The sequence below is a fragment of the Poecilia mexicana genome, unplaced genomic scaffold, assembly GCF_051168715.1.
Source record: "Poecilia mexicana isolate PSO_F unplaced genomic scaffold, ASM5116871v1 scaffold_10, whole genome shotgun sequence".
NCBI lineage: Eukaryota > Metazoa > Chordata > Actinopteri > Cyprinodontiformes > Poeciliidae > Poecilia > Poecilia mexicana.
In genome coordinates, this window is record NW_028263379.1 from 22,725,044 (window position 1) to 22,745,370 (window position 20,327).

Here is a 20,327-nt window from a genome sequence, read left to right on the forward strand (position 1 = left end):
AAAAGTATGAGAGGAAGATGAAGCTCCTCACAGTCCTCTTATCGTCTCCATCCATCCATCCATTCATTGATCTGATCATTTTAATCAGATTATCAGTCTGGGATCAAGAGGCTAAACATTTTTGAAGCAGCCTTTATTATTGATGAATTGATGAACGAAAGATGTAACAAATACATGACTGGAAAGAAGATCAGAAGTTCATTTTTGACTGGAAAATTACACACCCAAACAGCAATTTAGGAATTCAGCGAGTTTATTAGGATGAAAACAAACAAATATGCTACATTCGCCAAGCACAATATGTGAGACATTGCCTTAAACAAGTATTTCAATAAACAACTGATTTAGCCATACAACATATATAAATATTAAATAGCTGCACTTTATCACACTAACACACTCACTTCAGAACCAGTCTATTCTCCTCTGATGATTTAATTACATTATTTTTTCATTCACATTATGGATTTTCTTTCTAGACTAAATATTTTCCCTTTGTAGATTCAAGAAACTCAACCTTAAACACCAGCAAGCATTTTAATGTCCTTCTTCTTTGGTAAAGGAAACTCTTTGTGATAATAAAACATTTTTAATATAAATATAAAGCTCAACATTTTTTTTTGTCGCATTTTGAGGTTACTTTGTACTAAATAGTCAGACTCTGTTATTTTGTAGCGTAGGTTTGCATATCTTCATTGCAGCTGTGAGAGCAAGTGCTGGCAGTCGTCAAGTCTGTCCAGCTCGTCCACCGCCTCGATCAGCCGCTCAACCTTCGCCGATGGAAGCACCACCTCTGCGTTGTTCCTGAACTTCTTCCTCAGGCTCTCGTTGGACAGCGGGTTGCGCCAGTGGCCGTAGAAGGTATCACAGCGTCCCTTCAGAATGTCTCCTCCCACAAGCGTCACCTGGACCTCCCCGTACATCACGTTGAAGTTTGCGGGGTTGTCGTGGGGATGCTCCAGCCGAACGCGGCTCAACAGAGCGCGGAGCTCGGGGCGGCTAATGGCGCCTGGCGTGAAGGACTGGATGGTCACCTCACCATCCAGGAGAGCGGTGCAGGCGTTAAACTGGAAGGAGTGGCGGGCCTCATGCTCCGACTCAGGAAAAGGCCTGTTGATGTATTTAGAGAGGGGAACTCTGAGCAAGATGTCCTGGACTTGATCTGGAGAGACCTTTCCAGGACCAACGCCCACTAGAAGCTTATGGACGGAAGCTGCAGCATCTGCCACCCAGTGCATCCCCAGATGGGCGGGGAAGCGCTTGAAGCCCATGTCCTGCTCCTCTAGCAGGAATGCATGGCCATCATGGGGTGAATCTAAAGCCTGTGGCATGTAATCTTCATAAAAAGCACTAAAGCCTGCCACTCCTGCAACAGCATCCAACACCAGAGGACTGGCCTCTAGGCCTCTGGATGCCAGAAGGGCAGCTTCAAGCCCAAGGCGTGAGGCGTTGCCGATGTGGAGGGGCTTAGACTGAGTGGCAGCGTTAGCCATGGGAGCTCCAGCCAGGGAAGCAGCTATCGCCAAGGCATGGCTGCACTGAGAGGAGTCCAGAGACAGGAGGCGAGCACAGGCTGCTGCACTTCCCATGGGACCGACCACAGTGGGAGGATGAAACCTGACGAAGGACAAACAGAGACCTTTTTGTAAATAAACATTCTTGTGACTAAATTAATATTTTAGATTACATATGTTAAAAACATACTAACAGAACAATCAGACCTCTAGCTAACGGACAAGGTGTTTTGTTTATTTGACTTTTTGGTATTTTATGAAGAAAACAAGTAGAGGGTGTGAAGTCATATGAGTGTGCAAATCACACAGTATTTTTCCTAGACTTGGCTTACTGTGCTAAAGCTACACAGCCCATGTTGTTCCTGAGATTAAGATCATTACGTTCCATTCTGAGCATAACAACAACTGCATATAGCACCTCAGTGACCAATAGTACACTTCTTGATCAGCACAGGAAGTCTATTAACTCATGGATAAAAGTAGAATAAGCTACATACAAGAAGGTCTGTGCTGAGTAAGTTTTATCTTGATGTAAGTTGACTCCAACTCTGAAGAACTGACCTTTTAGGAATATTGTGGGCCTCATTGGAGAACCTCATCAGGCGGCCCTGGATCTCAATGCCCACGTTAAACGCGAGTAAGAAGTCCAGACCGCTGGGCTTCCTGCTGGCCGGCATCATGTCGCTGAGTGCTAACACAGCAGGAAGGACGGCTCCTGATGGGTGCGTTGCTGGATGCCAGGTGTCGTCAAAGTCCATGGAGTGAGTCTGGAAGCAAAAAGACTTTATTCATTAGATGCTGTTGGATCAGAGTAAATCTGAAAGCATTTATAGCTCAGTTGACTCAGGTCACCTGTTTACAGTCTTAGTAAAGTGCGTCTTTGTCTGGGCCTGGTGTGTTTAAAATGTAAAATTACTTAAACTGCTTTCTGAAGAAACAAGCTTGATATTCCGGTGGCTTCTCTGGTAACAGATGCACTCATGGAAATATTTAGGGTGAGGTGGCTTGTTTTGATTTTTGTAAACCAGCCGTGTTGCTTGAGGAGCCAGACTGCAGGAACAGCTGAGTTGAAGCAGTTCCTGTAACCAGAGACCAAACTTGGCCTCTTGGTCTCATACTCACCGCCACTCCGTTGACGAAAGAAGCCAGGGTTGGGGAAAGCCGGATGTTGCTGCGGCCGTACACAGAGCTGATGAAATCAGGTGCGTACATGTGCTGAAATGAAAAGACTTTAGTAAATGAGCCATTCTTGACCAAATCATTTTTAATAGCCAGAGATCTTTTACTCCTTTGATCATTTATCTCCACACTGAATCTCCCCTGACTCAGCATTTCTGGTTATACAGAGTCACTGATTTGCACGTTGTTAATAGAGAGTTTAATTTACCTGGCAGTGCTGCAGGGCCAGATCAAAGACATCTGTTGTGCTTCCAATGAGGCCGACCCCGATGCTGTCCAGCACCATCCTTTTACTGCGCTGGAGGACAACGGGGGACAAATGCTGGGGCTTGATTTCACTGATGAACTGCCCAAAACTTGCTGTGACTGTGTCCTCTGGAGCTGGATGCTTCAGGACTGCAGCGAAGACGAGGAGAAAGAAATGTTGGTTTGTGTGAGCTCATAAATGTGGTGGAACACCAGCCAGCTTTTTTTTTTTTTTTGCAACAGAAAATGAGAAAATAAGCAGAAATCCTTACTCTTCACTGCAGACTGATGCACTCCTCTGGCAGCCTGAACTGGCCGGATGGTTTTCTATAGGTTAAAGACAAAACGTTTGCTTAGTTATACCTCAGGCACCTTAAAAACAGTCTATGTTTTGTCATTTTTTTGTTTCTAACATTTAAAGTCTTAAACAAGAAACCGAGACCGTTGCAGTTGTTTTTTTTTTTTCTTTGACCCTATGTGTCTCAGAGTGAACTTCACTCAGGTTGTAACTTCAATGAACAACAATCAAGACATTTTCCTTCTCAAAGAGCTGCTGTCTCACAGCTGTGACAAGTCTGGCTTAACAAAAACTCCTTAAAATATATTTTCTTTACCATTTACTCTCACTAAAAGGACTCAAAATAATATCATGGTTAAACATGAGAAAAGTTTAGTCATTTAGTAGATTTATGATCTCAATCAGAAGGTAAAAAAAGTTTAATCCTTCTACTTCACAAATGTAGAAACAGCTTAATTCTTACCTGTAGCACTGAGAACATGGCTTCAACTTGCTTCTGTCACAGAGATTTTCTTTCTTTTTCCTTCCAGCAGCTTTTTTTCCCCAAAGGATGCTGATGCTTCTCTGGTGGGAGGTAAATCTGCCTACCTTATATAGTCCAGGACACACAATGACCACAAAAAAAAAAAAAAAAACCGGACAGGGCAGGGCAGGTGTATCTGTGACAAGTTTTCATCGAATCAAAATGCAGTTTCCATCATTGTCCCCCATTGTCTCAGAAGGCATCATCATGGGAGGAGGAAGCAAGAGTCTAATCTTTGTACAAGGTGCAAACAGTGATGTCACCCTCCTCAGCATGAAGTCTGTGTCGTTGAGTAGGGGAATTTTCATGAACTCCTCCTACAAACTCCTCCTGAGTCTTATTTAAAACAAACTTTCACTCTTGCTGCAGCACAAATCAACACCTCATCTGTCTGAGGCACTTCACCCGGTAAGACATCACTTACTTGTTTTGATACTGACAAAAGCTAAATCTTTGTCACAGCAGGTACCCTGGAGTCTAAAATTATTAATACCACTGGCAGATTTAAATTTTGAATTATTTTCATTCAACCAAGAACTTTGTTTTTACTAGGGAATGAGTTAGTCTCCTTTCAAAATATAATAATTCAACACAAAAGAGCATAATTTAAAAAAAAGTGCAGATTTTTATTTAGATTATGATTATTTATCTTTCTTCAAGTCTTTTCAAGATTCTCTCAAATGGTTATACTACTTAAAATAAGACAAAACTTGTTGGCAAAAAAAAAAACAAAAAAAACTTTAAGCCTACTTTTGCCAGGGATAGGAATAGTTTGTTTTTCACAACAGTTTTTAACTTGCTACAACAAGAAAATGACAGCATTCACAGTTTTAAGGGGAAATGTTTTACTTTGGAGTAAATAGTTTCTGTCATTTGTAACTCTTCAACAATGGCTCTGCCCACTCACAGCTGGCCTCAGATCTATGTGATCATGCACATAATAGACAACAATAGACGGTATTATTTAGAAAGGATTCCTAGAGGACTTAAGAGAGAGTGTAAAACTATTCTGTGCCCTAATTAGTGAAACATTTTGATTCCAATTGATGCTTTTTGTGCTCTGGAAGATGTTGGTTTTATGATATTTATTGTCTGGTATTGTTTTTTTTTTGTTTTTTTAGGTTTTATTTGACTGTAGATTAAGGACAAAAGATGGCTGCATCTGATGGGTTTCCTGCCAGCTTCTACGGGGAACCGGGAGTTTTAGGCATGTTGTCAAATGGGATCAGTGCGTTCCTTGTACTTCTCCAGAACTTCAACACAGCTCACAATGGCAACGCTCCAGTTGGAGTAGAGAACATTCTCGCAGGTAAAACTGGATGTAAAATAACCAAATTAGGCACAGTTTAAACTTCTAAGAAGAGAGCTTACCCCAATTTGCAACATTTTTTCCAGGTGTACATCTCATCCTGATTGGCGGCGTTTGCCAGCTGGTGGCTGGGCTGCTCTCCTTCCGTAAATATGACCACCTGAGCGGCACCGCCTTCATTGGCTACTCTGCTCTTTGGGCTAGTTATGGTGCAACTAGAATCTACTATGGTGCCCTGCCTGAAAATCCAAATATGACATTAACAACAGATCAGATGATGAGCAATTCATCCACCAACATGATGATGAGCAACATGTCTCTTAATAACTCCACGCAGTGCTATTTATGTCTGTCCATGGAGGAGTCAGCGATTGCCGGTCTGGTCCCCTACATCATCCTGTCCTTTCTTCTTGCGTTTTGCTCTGCCACGGTCAACTACATCATGCCTTTTGTCTTTGGAGCCATCACAGCCACCTTGATCTTTGAAGCAGTAGCTTTAGCTGCATATTCCTGGGCTCTGATTGTCTCTGGGGTTCTGGAGTTGCTCATTTTGATCTTTGCTATCTATGGTTCAGCGGCTCTTCTCATCAAAGGTCTGACTCAACGTCTGGCCCTGAAAGGTTTTGGTACCCCACTCTTTAATGTTCTCTTACTAGGAACCCCCAACTCAGGAAAAGCTCAGAGTGGAGGCCAGGAGAAGAAGAAGAACACAAAGTATGCAGAGCCAATGGCTTTGGGTTTCTTCTGCGACTCCGTTGCTCCATTCATCTTTGCTTTCTATAGCTTTGGGTACATGAAGTCATTTGGTCTAGGTGTTGCCTGGGTATCAATCATCTCAGTTGCCCAGTTGTTCTCTAGCTACTACGCCCACCTGCGTCAAGATTGCTACCACATCACAAAGTTTGGGCTGCATGCCACATATTGGTTGATCAAAGCTTGGGAGGAGTTTGTTGTGTCTGTTTTAATAGTAGAGGATGGTAAAGTTGTCTCTGGAAGGGAAGCAATGGTAGGAGACTGGTTCTTTGTGGTGGCAGCCTTGGTGCTCTGTGTAGGGAGCCTGAATATGGACGTCCTGGAATTGATCCATAACTTGTTCTTTGTCCTGCTCACAGTCTCCACAGTCCCTCAGATCCCCCTGCAGGGTTACTACATCTTCTTTGGAGTAGCTTGTTCTCTGTTCACTGCAGTCTCCATCTATGGCACCTTCACCCGTCTCATCAACACCATTGCAGAAAAGTCTCTCATACCTGTAGGACCACAACCAGTGTCTTCTGAGAAGCTGATTAGGGCTTTGAGATGTAGAAGGTCTAAGCAGGGAGATCAGGATGTGCTTCCCCCAGGAGATCAGACCTCAGACGCTCTGTTCTATCTTTCAAATGGGGTTGCAGCTTTGTCAGCTCTTCATTCAAGGAGCATGAGTACAAACCCTTCTCTCCTGCACCTGACCATCCCCTGGGTCCTGATATCTGGAGCTATCATCCAGGCCTACGTCAGCAGGTTGCAAGTCACAGGAGGCGGCCGCTTTGGATCAGTCATCTCTTCCATCTATGTTGTTGTCTGGGCAACGTGGACATGGTTTAGATTTGCAGGTATGTTAGCGCTAATATATGAACATAATGACAATATCTGTTGCAATTTAGATGGGAGTATAATCTCGAATCCCTTTCATTCAGGTAACCAACTTCAGCTCTCGACTGAGGCAGGTTATGGTTTTACTGCAGGAGCCATCGCCTTCCTTGTCATCAATGCTTTCCTTATGCTGATTGGTAAGTTGTATATATGCATTTTCTGTTGTCAGTATTTCTCTTTGTTTTGATTGTTCTGGTAATCTTCTGTTAACTGGTCCAGCTGCTTATAGAAACCTGGTTCTTCTGTTCCTTACAACGCTGATGGAGGTGGTTCTTGTTTGCTTCCTTCTCTCCACCCTGAACAAGCTGCCATATGAACTTGAAAGTAAGTTATCATGAGCCACATATGATGACAAGCATTAGGTACTTAAATCTTGATGGATCTTTTCACCTTTTCACTCAATTTATTCACCTTTTGACATTATTTTTTCCCACAGTTGCCATGCTGGCATTGGTCTCTCTCATATGCATATATGGCACTTTGGCGTCACTAATAAACTACATGTTCTCACAAAGAGTGATGCCAATGGGGCCTCCTCTCTTTAAGGTAATAACTTTAATGACAAAATGTTTGATCCGCTAAGAATTTTCAACTACACATAAATTATTTTGAACATTTCCTGTATCATCTGTAATTTTAGGAAAAAATGAAGTCAGAAATATCTGAGGATCATCCCTGTCCGGTGGCCAGCTCTCGCCTCACAAGCGGCCTCTTAAAAATTGCTCAGCTTCTGGAAGAAGGAGGCGTGTGTGGTATTCCCACAGACACTGTGTACGCTCTGTCTGCCTCCTGCAAGAATCCCCAGGCTATAGAGAAAATCTACAACATTAAGGTAAGACAGGAATACCTTTCAAGCGCAATGTGACATTTATTTTTCCACTGTGTTTAATTTATGGAAAAGTCATCAACATAATGTTAAATATGTCTTTCCTCCAGGACCGGCCAGCAGAGAAGCCTATATGCATTTGCATTTCTAGTGTAGAACAGCTGGTGGCAGCCAAGCCTCCGTTCAGCCCTCTGCTGTGGGAGTTCATGAGGAACGTTTATCCAGGAGGCATCAGCTGCATCGTCAGCAAAGGAGACTGGCTATTCAAACTAGGTAAACATTGTGAAGTTGTTTTGTTAATGCTTGTGGACTGAAATTTGCCTGGTTTTAATGATAGTTTGCTCTCAGATCAACAAAATAAACCCTCACCTCCAATGTTAACTTCTCTTCTGCAGGAGTTGGAGCAGCTTATGATCGCGTTGGCACCAGGGACAGCATCATGATCCGTGTTCCTGACCACACCGTGACGTGCCACTTGTGTGACATGACTGGACCCCTCGCTATTACGTCTGCCAATCCCAGTGGAGAACCAGACAGCACCCACCACAGCATGGTCATCAAGTAAGATACTTCAAAAAAGAACTTTAATAAATGCTGGGTCACACATCATGGTACTAAAACCATTGCTTTCTCAACATATGCAATATTTTTCTACTTTCTTTGAATCGCAGTCGACTGGGGCACAAGATACAAGGGGTCCTCTGTGACGGAGACTCCAATGAAGTTGTTGCTTCAACTGTGGTCAACTGTCTGAGGATTGATGAAGGTATGTGTAAACAATCAAAGTCTCTCCCACGCTCATGTTAGTTTTACTCAGCACACTCTAACGGAAGTTGCTCTCACTTTTCATTTAGGTATCATCACCATTGTAAGAGAAGGCTGTGTCCCTGCGGTTAAAGTTCATCAGATCTTCGAAAGGCTGAAAAACACAATGTTGTGAGCGAATCCTTCCAGAGAACTTCTTCGTAGCTACATGTGTGGGTCAGCGCCAGAGCCAATATTTAATACCAAAGCTTTGTTTATATTATATATATGTAAGTGTAGCAGCCATTGCAGATGTTTAAACTCAAGTTTAAACATTTCTAGGGTCAAGACACTTGACCCTAGAACACACCCTTATGTGGAACACACATAAAATGAAATCACAAAGCCTTTTTTTCAGTCATTTCATTCATATTATATGAGTGACAAGAGTGTTCTTGGCCTGTACATGCTGCTACATGCATTCAGGGTCAAGACACTTGACCCTAGAAATGCAATGTTTACTTTGACTTGAAGAATTTCCCCTAAGATATCCTAACTTATTAAAAATAATGTTTCTCTGTCATGCTATTCTGAAACTGTTTTATTATTGTTTGAAATAATATCAAAATATATTTAAAAATACTTTGTAAATATTTATTCATGTATTTAAAATATTCCATGGTGGCTTTTTGGGCTATAAAGAACAAATGTATGTAATAAGATCCATTGTGTGTTGTTGCAATAAAGTATTTAACTACTGCAGTATCATAGTTGTGTCCAGTGTTGTGTTAAAGACCACCTAACCCGAGACCAAGACAAGACCAAGACCAGAGTGCAGTGTTGTGTTCAAGACCACCTAACCCGAGACCAAGACAAGACCAAAACCAGAGTGTATCGAGACCGAGACAAGACCAAGACTTTTAGGGTACAAGACCAAGTCAAGACCAAGACCGAGGGAAGTCGAGACCGAGTCAAGACCAAGACCAGCGGCCCGTGCTACATGACACAATAAAATGTAAAATATGATCAAAATTGCTTTTCAAAATAATCTGAAAGATCCATATTCCCATAAGAACACCTAGATATTAAATACTTAATACATTTTACCAATAATAAATATTCCATTTCTGTGCTACAATGTGTGATGGTCTCGTGCCATCCCTAAAAACATAACATCCTGGGCATTTGCCCATATTGCTCATGTAAGAAACCACCACTGTCTGCACCATTAAACATAGCAATTGAGGCAATGCCCTGACGGTAAATAACGCTCAACTACGAACACTGACCAAGGAGCAACAAGCAAGAAGTAACCAAACAGAAGGTGCTCATCGTGACTGTTTTCACTCTCTATCCCAGTACATGAAGCCAGGTAGTCTGACACCATGGCAGACATTACAGCTGCCACTTTGAACAAAAACAATCAAAGAGCATTGTGCATGCTCTGCGTGCTCTTTCGTTCTTGTGTTTTAGTTATTTGTTAATTTAAATATCAACGTACATAATTAAATAAAATAATGATGCAGTGTACACAGAGCATTACAAGAACAAAGAACGGGTGTTCTGTCAGGTCAGATCGTCATACACTTAGCACGAACTCATGGTGTTCTGTCAGATTAGCATACGTTGTCAGATAGTCGTACGCTTAGCTCAGACATGCATACGCTGTCATTACCATATGATTTTATTTAATCAGCAACATAGAATCATGACGTAGATCATTATTAACAGTTATTAACAGTTGTATGGCATCCAGCTGCATCCCGACCTGCTTTAAATACACTTTGAAACCACGACAACGTATGTATATCTATCTAGTTATCATATTATGTCATATTATAAACAATTTAATGACTTATTTTCGTCATAACTTGTTGCGTATGCTGAACTGACAACTCCACTGACCGTTGGACTTCTTACTGCGCATGCGCTGGCATGGTACTCACTGCATGTATGCTATTCTGACAGCATATGGCTATCTGATAGAACAATGGCTACATCTGTCAGACACGTCATTACCATAAGATTTCATTTAATCAACAACATAGAATCATGACGTAGATTGTCATACACTTTGTTATTAACAGTTGTATGGCATCCTGACTTAGCGGTTAAGTGAGTTTTACATGGGTGTGTGTTTTAGTTGACTCCAGCTGCAGCCAGACCCTGCTTTAAATACACTTTGAAACCATGACAACACATGTATATCTATATAGTTATCATTGAAAACTATTTAATGACTTATTTTCGTCATAACTTGCTGGGTATGGTGAACTGACAACTCCTCTGACGGTCAGACTTCTTAATGCGCAGGCATGGTACTCACTGCATGTTTGCTATTCTGACAGCGTATGGTAATCTGATAGAACAACGGCTCTCAGTGAGTGACACTCCAGTCCTATCTAATAAGTAAAGAGCCGTGGAGAAGAATCGACTGTTTCTGAATGTCACATCACTATATTGCAGACTTTTGGACATAGCGTTGTCCCATATATGCGACAAGTCAGTCAACACCTCCGCACAATAATTCAGGCAGTGAGTGACTTTTTTTCATCACAAATTCTTATGTGTCTCTGTACAGCTAGCTTTGCTAACATCACGTTATCGGAGCTAACCTTCTTTGAGCTACTTTTCTAAGTGACGAAAAAAGTTAGACGTTGTCCCCACCGTCTGTGAAAGCGAAGCGATGTTGAGTTAGCTGTGGCTATCAGATTTCTTACTATTTTTGCAGCGATATTCCATAACTGATGATTAGACAAACATTTTCTGCCGCTGAGAGAAAACCACTGCGCATGTCCTGGAGCGCCGTGCGCAAGGGGAAGGTGGGGAGGGGAAAGGAAGGGAGGGGGAGTAGCAGAAACACGAAGTTACTTGGATTTTAATCGGTGTGTTTTGCATCCATTGAAAACAAAGATGTTAACAAATAAACTGGACAGTATGCTGTACGTTTAGTGGTATTTTCACAGTTGCAGTCTCGACTGGTCTTGAAATAAAATGCCGAGTCCTCAGAACCCGAGACCAAGACAAGACCGAGACCAAATGCGGTCGAGTCCGAGACCATCAAAAAATGGTCTTAAGACCGGTCTCGAGACCAAGACCAACTTCGAGTACCACAACACTGGTTGTGTCATGATTGATCTTGAATATTTGAGGATGAGGATATGTTGGACATGTGTCAAAAATAAATACATTTAGAAAAATGGTGGAAATGTTGTGGAACACACATAAAATGAAATCACAAAGCCCTTTTTTCAGTCATTTCATTCATATTATATGAGTGACAAGAGTGTTCTTGGCCTATTCATGTTGCTACATGCATTCAGTCTCATTTCAGTCTCCTTGGAGGCTGGTAGACATTTGCCCTGCTTACAAAGAACACCACTTTGGTTGTTTGAAACTATTTCCAGTGGCATAAAACACAGACATATTGCAGAAACTAAAGGAGTGAACCACTGTCACTATGATTAAGGTCAAACTATTTCTAAACTACCATTTGCAAAGCATGAGTGGCATGTCACTGCAGCAAGGCATTTTGGTTATCAGGGCAGATGTCATGACTACTTAAGCCCTTAAGTCCTAAGGGTGGAAAGGTAAATTTCCACCCTTAGGGTGGAAATTTACGTTTTGCCTACAAATTATTTTTTGTGGGCAAAAACATACAAAAAATAAATCACTAATAGCCTCACAGTTATCAGATTAAAGTGCAAACTTTTGGTACCTCTGTAAAGGTAAGACATCAAAGAATGGTTTCCTGCTGTCAGCACTATTGTAGCTTTTACCCTGCCTGAATTAAATACAACAAATTTTGCATTTTTTTAACCTCACCAAAATGTTTTTATAAAATTAAAGTTCACCAAATTTGGACTCAATCAGTTGAAAAATATAGTTTTTATAAATGTTTTACTGAGAAATGTCCCAGGTGGAGAGGTCATTTCCAAATAATGTTTTGGAAATGTAAGGATGCTAAGGTGCAGGCTCCCAGTTGCAACATTTTTTTTTAAATTACATTTTTAATCGACCTGACCCAGAACTTTGTCATTATCATCTGACAAAAATAAATATAAAATATTTTTAATGACCCTATTAGTGATATTTTACTCATTTTTACAGACAAATGCTTCTCAAGAAACAAAATAAAGATATTATTTAAAACAAAAAACAACAAAAAGTCCATCTGGCGGAGTTGACTGCATGACGGAGTTGACACGGAGCTGAAGGTTGTGACAAACTAGTGAGTAAAATGAAAAACTTGATACATATGAAGTAATGCAATTTATGTAAAATACATTAAAATTAATTAATTGCACATTTAAGTGAGATTTGTCAACAATTTCACTGAAAGAGTCACAAAAACTCTGATGGAGCTGACAAAATGCCAAACTACCTCAATTTATATGATGTTATTCTGAAGGAGGCCATATTGTAGCTTATCAGGTCCATAAAATCTTCACAGTTTACCAAAATTAAGCATTTACTTCACAAAATTTCATCAAAGTTTTGTAAATTGTCAGTTATGGAGTTGACACATCATGGTTGTGACGAGCAACTTAGGAATAAAACAGAAGAAAAAACTAAAAACTAACCAGAGCTAACTAGCCCTCTTAGCAAAGGAAGAGAAAAGTCGACGTCATGGGGTCCTCAGAAGTTCTGGTGCCCCTCAATAATGCCTGATTTTTTTTTACATTCTGTTTATATCTGACGGTGTTGACAAAAACTAGGGACAAATTTCAATGGAGTTGGAAAATATATAAAAATGATTTTTAATTCGATTTATTGATACTTTTATAATTATTTATGTGACTACTTATACTTAATTGTCATAATATATAATTTTCGTATTTCTTTAATTGTTTTAAACTATTATAATGTATTGAGTTCTGCTCATGGATAATGGATTTTAAAGACACCAGCCACCTATTACAAAAAAAAAAAAAAAATTCAGCAAACACTAGGAAAATATACATTGTTGTGCTCACATGACCCAGGTTAGTTTAGTCAGATATTTGAAACAATTACATTTTGTGTATATTTTATTCAAATTGTGTGCTTTATTCATAGGGCCTGTTTTGTCCCTATTCTCAAGAATCACTGAAATAAATAAATAAATAAATAAATAAATAAATAAATAAATAAATAAAACCAAAACATCAAATATTTCGTGTGAAGTTGCTGGGAAAAAAATTACACATCACCGCAGGGTCCCAACTACATATTATTCAGGTGGATGCGAACACATAAATCGGCGACCCCCCACCCCCCGAAGGAAGGTAAGTGAGGGTGAAGGAGCACACGCTCTACATTTCTCAGGTCGATGTGTACACAACATAGGCTCGCTCTACATCCCCCCCCCCCACCCCACCGAAGGAAGGTACGTGAGGGTGAAGGAGCACACGCTCTACATTTCTCAGGTCGATGTGTACACAACATAGGCTCGCTCTACCCCCCCCCCCCCCACCGAAGGAAGGTACGTGAGGGTGAAGGAGCACGCGCTCTACATTTCTCAGGTCGATGTGTACACAACATAGGCTCGCTCTACATCCCCCCCCCCCACCGAAGGAAGGTACGTGAGGGTGAAGGAGCACGCGCTCTACATTTCTCAGGTGGATGTGTACACAACATACCCTCGCTCCACATTCCCCGTCCCCCAACCCCACCCCACGAAGGAAGGTACGTGAGGATGTGTACACAACATACGCTCGCTCTACATTCCTCCCCCTCAACCCCCCACTCCCCGAAGGAAGGTACGTGAGGGTGAAGGAGCACACCCTCTACATTTCTCAAGTGGATGTGTACACAACATACGCTCGCTCTACCCCTTTTCTCACTAAATGACAAAAACTTAAAGCGTGGGTGGCTTGTATCATCCGCTTCCGTTCCTTGAATAGTATTTTCCTCATCGTAAAAAAAGCAAGGTCTAAAAAAAACAAACATACATAAAAAAGATATGTGACTCATTAGATCACATCCCAGAAGATGTCTCATACTTTAAAAGGTGTCATGTACGTAATATATTCATAACGTCTCAAATTAGCTGTGAGGACTAACACTGCTGGTCACTGCTTTGATTTTAGCTGCAAAGTCTTGAAATCATACAATTTTTATATTTGATCAAAAAACTCATTATTCGATCAAAATTGAATTATTTTAACATACTGTTTCTTTTAAGATCAATCTCATCTTTATTATTTGGATCACCATTGCATGTATTTGTCAAATGCTTAAGATTTTGTAAGCTTGTTTTAAAGCATTGAAAATATTCAACAATTATTCAACAGGCATGACATAGCAAATAAACAAACAAACAAAAAAACGGATATGTCTGTGTTTAATATTTGCAGAAGTATTAACTTTTTCGGTAACACTTTATTTGAAGGGGGGAGAATAAGACTGACATGACACTGTCATAAACACCTGTCGTGAACATGAAAAAGCCTTCATGAATATTTATTACTGTTGTCATAAAGTGTCATTTGGTAAATAATGACACTTTTAATACAAAGTTGACATTATTCAAAATGTCTTTGTTGTGACAACTTGACATTAACCAAGAAATAATTACTGATATAAATTTGTTATAAAAGTATTACTGATTGTACTTTAAAAATGAGGTAACTTTATGTTATTAAAGGTAAAGTTTAAACAGTAATGATTTCTTGGTTAATGTCAAGTTGTCATGACAAAGACATTTTGAATCATGTCAACTTTGTATTAAAAGTGTCATAATTTACCGAATGACGCTTTATGACAACAGTCATAAATATTCATGAACGCTTATTCATGTTCATGACAGGTGTTATGTCATGTTTATGAAAGTGTCATGACAGTCTTATTCACCCCCTTCAAATAAAGTGTTACCACTTTTTCACATTCACAACCACAAACTTTGATCTGTTTTATGCAACAGACCAACAAGTAGTCTATAAATGTGAACTGGAAGAAATCTCTATTAAGTCCACTTGTGTGTGATTCCATCTCAGTGTAAACCCACTTTTTCTATTTAGGCCTCATATATTACACATATTAATGAAGTACCTGGTTCTTATTGATGCCAAAATAAATTGACTGAGCTTAAAGATAATGATATTAGCTTTTGGTAACAGCTTTTGTATACAAAAACTGTTTCTTGTTATCATTTCTTGTTACCAAACAAGAAATAAGACTTTTATATTATAGTATAAAAATAAGTCTTATTTCTATCTTTTTCCTAAGGCACCTTTTATTCCCAAATAGTTAGATAAGTCCTTTTAAATCACAGCAGTTTTTTTTTCTTTAAATATTGCTTTAAAATCTCAAGTCTCTGACACACACTCCTCCCTCTTTAGCTTTGTTAACAAGTACTAGGTAGTCTCTCATTTGAGGAGGTTAGATGACGCCACCTTGTTTCCTTGAACATTTGATTTGTATGTTCAAAAAATCAATAAACAGAAGAAAAAAGAAAGAGCGTAGAGTTAGAGAATAAATAAAAATGATTGTCTGATTGGTTAATGAAAGATGGCCTCACACATACCTCATGAAAGACAGTGATGTTATAAGGTCAAACTTTTCACTACTTCCTCTAAACAGCTTCACAGAAAAACAGCTTAATAGACGGGGTTTATTATGTTCAGAGTACATCATGTCATATAGAAATTAGGCTTTGCTTTCAGGAGCATTCAGTTTGATCACCACATAGATCCCAATAAATGCAAAAACAATCTAACCTAAACTGCACAGGTCACATGGCATCGATGCTACAACAAATCAAACGGTGCAGCCAATGATAAATGAAGACAGTTCCCTCACCTGGAGTACCAGGATGCATCAACCTAAAAGTGAAGCTTATGCAGTCACTAGGAAAAAGGCGTGTAAGAAAATAGATGGATGAATAGTCACATTCTTCTTTTGTTTACCCAAATGTGTGATATTGTGGATTAGTTACTAAACTAATTTAGTAACAGGATTTTCCCACGGAAAGTTTTCTTAAAATAGAAAAATAACTGATGATGTATGGGAGATTTTCTCTGCCATAATTCAAGAGCACACATTTTCAGTCTCAAAACAGGATTTCATGTGTTTTGTTCTCAAAACTTTTAATACTTTTGCTTACATTTTTATTTGGAAAGTAGGACTTCATATCTTTCTTCTCAAAACTTTAATGCTTGTACTCAAAACTTCTCCTTCTTCTCACACTTAGTCGCTGCTCGGACTCTGCTCACTTTTGGAAACGACTTTTGGCTGAGAGGTTGTCATCAGTCACTCCTGCTAGAAGGAAACAAACACACCCAGTACAACGCTTTCATCCTGTTGGCAGGGAGGTTGCGTGGCGACTCTGCCAAAAGGTGGTTCCATTTTTGTAAGTGCACAGAGAAAAATTCCACCAAGCGAGCGGAGAGTTTTGCAAGCGAAGATTTGCTCCGAGCAGAGGCTAAGTGTGAGCGCGAGGAGAAGCTTGAGTGCAATCATTACAAGTTTTGAGAAGAAATCATATTTTCTTCACATATTTTCAGACTGAAAATATGTGCTCTTGGATTATGGCAGAAAAATTCCCCCTTAATGATGTAGTATATATGAGTGCATGTGGTGTGTGTATTACACAGAAGAATTAAGGGAAATAAGGACATTTTTTTCAATATAATCAAAACAGTTATCTATTTTAGTATAGAGATGAGTGGGAGGTTGCAATGAATCAAAGTTTGCTAATTAAAACAGGATGTCTAAATATAATGTAGGTGAAAATCCCCTAACACGTGGACTTTTAACATCTCAGTGTTATAAGTTCACACAATAGGTTGGATATTGAAAATCTACATTGTGATATACTTCTTTTGGCTAAAACAGATAAGGATCAAACTAACAAAAAGAAAAACATCCACAGTTATACAACAATATAACCTCTTCCTCATCTGCCAACATGGGCAAATACATTCAGTGGAATTTCCCTGTTTAGATCATTCATACTTTTAATCTGCCCATGTATTCTCTACAGATCTTTTGTCCTTGTAATGTGAAGAGCTTTCTAAATAAAACTGGACTGGTTTCGTTTTGCTTAGAAAACGTGGTTACGTTTTTCATATTAATTTATTTGCTCTTTATGTTCAATCTGTTCAGTCGAATAACGATGAGCTAATGAATACTTTTCCAGGCTCAAGTATATTTTGACTGACTTTCTGAAAGAAATTAAAGCTAAAAGAAGAAAGAGAAAGAAAACCTCTGCAAAAAGTGGAACAGGAAGAAATGAACCTATTGCTCTCAGATTCTCCAGAACTTATTTCTTGGGTACTAAAGTTTGTGTCATTGGGTGTGGACCTCTTTATCCTTCTGCTCTAAAAGTAATAAGAAACCACATGTGGGTCAGTTTACAAAGCACATCTTTCAGTCTAACATACACCGTCGGTTTTTTCAAAGCTTCGGGTGGAAGGGAACAATTTTCTGAAAGTAAACAGCAAAGCTGACCGTAAAGGTGCCTAGTTTTTCAGTTTCCTTCCTGGTAATTGCTCACTTATATGTTAGGTAGGACAGCTGAACACAAAACGTTAACACTCAAGGAGTGTTTTTCAGACTGATACTCACATAATCATGAAGCATGTTTTTATGGCGTTGCCTGAGTAAAAAGTTTAGGTTTCGGTTTGCTTAATGCCACCTAAAGCTGAAACTCTGTGAAATTTTACTACAGCTGATAAAACACTGTGTTTCCTTTTGATTCTTTAAACATCAATAGAGGCCTCCTCCACCCTGTCTAAAGTCATGCATCTATTAGGAATAATCCAGAGGTTTCTCAAGTGATGAAGTATTCCAGCAACTTGAAGTAATTATTATCAAAAATACATTTTCCAACTCAAACTGTTTGGATGGTTTCAACAATCCTAAAACAACCTGTACCATAAATTTATGGTATTTTATCTATTTCATATCACACTTAAGCCAACAAAAGCCTCTGCCACCCAGTTGTTAGTTGTTGTTAATCTAATCATTTAGTTGACATGCTGGTGAATGATCATGCACATTAATAATACTGATGATTAGTAAGGCAAAAAAAATTGGATCTGGCTGAGTTTCGCTTAATTGTGTGTGTCGTGCAGTAAACACCTCAGAGCCAAGTCGCCATTAGCCAAATTGGCCTGAACCTCTCACAGGTGGGTTGTCAAGTGAGCGAGTTTATTTTTGTGGAGCATTCTGACATTCTTGCATGAGCTAAGAAAACATGACATTTGTTGAGTTATCTGTCAGTAAAGAATAATGTGTTGAATAATGTGATTGTTCTGTTACAAAGCTTTAACCAGTAGGTATTTATGATTTTTTTTTCATTGAAGCCACATCAGATCTTGCATTCTGCTTTGCTGTGTTACCTTTCTGGCAGGTGGCTTCGGTTGATATAATGCTGTCAACAACTCAATGTTCTCTTTATTCTGCTATTAACTTTCTGGTTTTCATTAACAGAGAAAGTACTCAGTATGAGGGATCGCTGTAAAGTCACTGACTCAATGCAATCTGCTGGGATTGCTTGGACAGAAAAAGTTTGTTAAACTAATTTGAAAAATCAACTGAACTTGATGCATTGTTTCATAACTAGAATGAATTGGAATCTAGGATTGGATTTAAATAATTTTTTTTCCGAGTGTCTTGAAATGACATTTGTTGTGAGTTGGCAACATATACATAAAAAATGAGTTGAATTGAATGTAAGATGTGAATACAGGTTTGTGAAGAATTGTTTCCCATCTTACATATTTCTTTTGTTTTTGTAGCATTTTCAGATTATTAAACAAATTTTACTTTGGATAAAAATGACCCAAGTAAACAGAAAAGCAGTTTTTAAATGAGAATTTTATTCTGTAAGGTATCCAAACAGACCTGGCCCTGAAAATAAAGTCATTCCCCTCATAGCTAAATCATAAATTAACTGTGGTTAAAATTTAGATTTTGGAAAGCTGAGCTCAGTTTTACATAACGTGCAGCAGTGATGAGCCTTCCAGCGTGGTCAACCAAATTTACTCCTGAAGCACAATGACAATTCAACCAGGAAACATCCCAGAACAGAGACCTCATTTGCACAGTTTTGGTCAGAGTTTAAGATTTAACAATAAGAAACTGTGACCTGAACTCACCAATTGTGATGTTAAAGTCTCATCAGTTATTGGTCAATAGGTTGAATGAGATCATTTTGTCAAAAAGCAATGACTGACAGCTGGTTATTATTTACCGACATGTATTTATAAAACTGAGTTCAAATACAAATATAGCATCAGACTATAATTATGGTAATACAACAATCAAACTATGAAGATGATTCTTTGCACCTTTACAAAGTAAACTTTGTAAAGGTGCCAGTTAAATTTTACATTTAAATCTTTTCATTTATCTATGCTGAAACTATTAAATCAGGCTTAATAGCATTGTCATTATCATTTAATTAATGTTAAAATTCTAGATCCATGGTATGGGCTAAAACTCATGCATTTATAGTTTTGGGGGCCTTAAGCAGCTAATACTTTTACCTTTGCTTTTGGCCAGCTTTGTCGTCATCTCATTCCTTCTTGGAACATTACCTGTCAATCACTGACACTATAAGCAACACTTACTTATTTGCAAATAATAATAAACAATATTATTTGCAAAAGAAAACTACAAAACCAAAAGTTGCTGCTAAAATATTGAGAAATAAAATTGAAAGCCCTCCAGAAAAATGTAGCAACAACTGTGACCGTTTCTGTTTGGTGGTCTTAGGCCTGCTCTCTCCACCAAACATGGTTGATGTTGCTCATTGCAGATTTGGCGAGGTCAGCATTGTTTTATTTTTCTAGCTTCAAAATGTTTTTGTTGTTATGGGTCTCACATATTATTGCACACCAATAATATGCTGTGGGGAGGTGAGAATGCTAACATGAACCCTGCACAGAATATGGAAAAAATTCTTCTTCCATATTCTATTCAAGGACAATTGGCAATTCTTGCATAGAAAATGGGAGACAATGACCTAGACTAGTCAATAGACAGACAGAGGACAGAAAGCTCAGATAGTAGTTTTACAGTTAGATTCTTAAATTATACTGGCCACTTTATACACACACACACACACACAC

The 20,327-nt window shown here is 39.1% G+C and overlaps 2 protein-coding genes across 2 annotated transcripts; one reads left to right on the forward strand and one right to left on the reverse strand.

Moving 5' to 3' along the window:
- Positions 1 to 235: 235 nt before the first annotated feature.
- Positions 236 to 3,820, reverse strand: LOC106925652 (cis-aconitate decarboxylase-like). The gene is made up of 6 exons (XM_015000094.2): positions 3,701 to 3,820; positions 3,212 to 3,266; positions 2,902 to 3,089; positions 2,637 to 2,729; positions 2,076 to 2,281; positions 236 to 1,617 (listed from the first exon to the last, which is right to left on the reverse strand). Exons 1-6 carry the CDS (start codon positions 3,716 to 3,718, stop codon positions 693 to 695), a joined length of 1,485 nt encoding a protein of 494 aa, XP_014855580.2. The 5' UTR covers positions 3,719 to 3,820; the 3' UTR covers positions 236 to 692.
- A 69-nt stretch (positions 3,821 to 3,889) lies between these two features.
- LOC106925651 (uncharacterized) lies at positions 3,890 to 9,030 on the forward strand. The gene is made up of 10 exons (XM_015000093.2): positions 3,890 to 5,069; positions 5,156 to 6,658; positions 6,743 to 6,835; positions 6,918 to 7,022; positions 7,135 to 7,244; positions 7,339 to 7,530; positions 7,635 to 7,797; positions 7,920 to 8,085; positions 8,196 to 8,290; positions 8,379 to 9,030. The coding sequence occupies exons 1-10, from the start codon at positions 4,913 to 4,915 to the stop codon at positions 8,462 to 8,464; spliced, it is 2,670 nt and encodes an 889-aa protein (XP_014855579.2). The 5' UTR covers positions 3,890 to 4,912; the 3' UTR covers positions 8,465 to 9,030.
- Positions 9,031 to 20,327: the final 11,297 nt, after the last annotated feature.

Bases quoted from the DNA above. Each gene is read 5' to 3' on its own strand.
- LOC106925651 (XM_015000093.2), top strand. From the start codon at position 4,913: ATGGCTGCATCTGATGGGTTTCCTGCCAGCTTCTACGGGGAACCGGGA. The intron at 6,659-6,742 runs GTATGTTAGCGC...CCTTTCATTCAG, and splicing joins GACATGGTTTAGATTTGCAG to GTAACCAACTTCAGCTCTCG. The intron at 7,531-7,634 runs GTAAGACAGGAA...TCTTTCCTCCAG, and splicing joins AGAAAATCTACAACATTAAG to GACCGGCCAGCAGAGAAGCC.
- LOC106925652 (XM_015000094.2), bottom strand. The intron at 2,730-2,901 runs GTAAATTAAACT...TTTTCATTTCAG, and splicing joins TGGCCCTGCAGCACTGCCAG to CACATGTACGCACCTGATTT. The intron at 2,282-2,636 runs GTGAGTATGAGA...TTTTGCTTCCAG, and splicing joins CTTTCGTCAACGGAGTGGCG to ACTCACTCCATGGACTTTGA.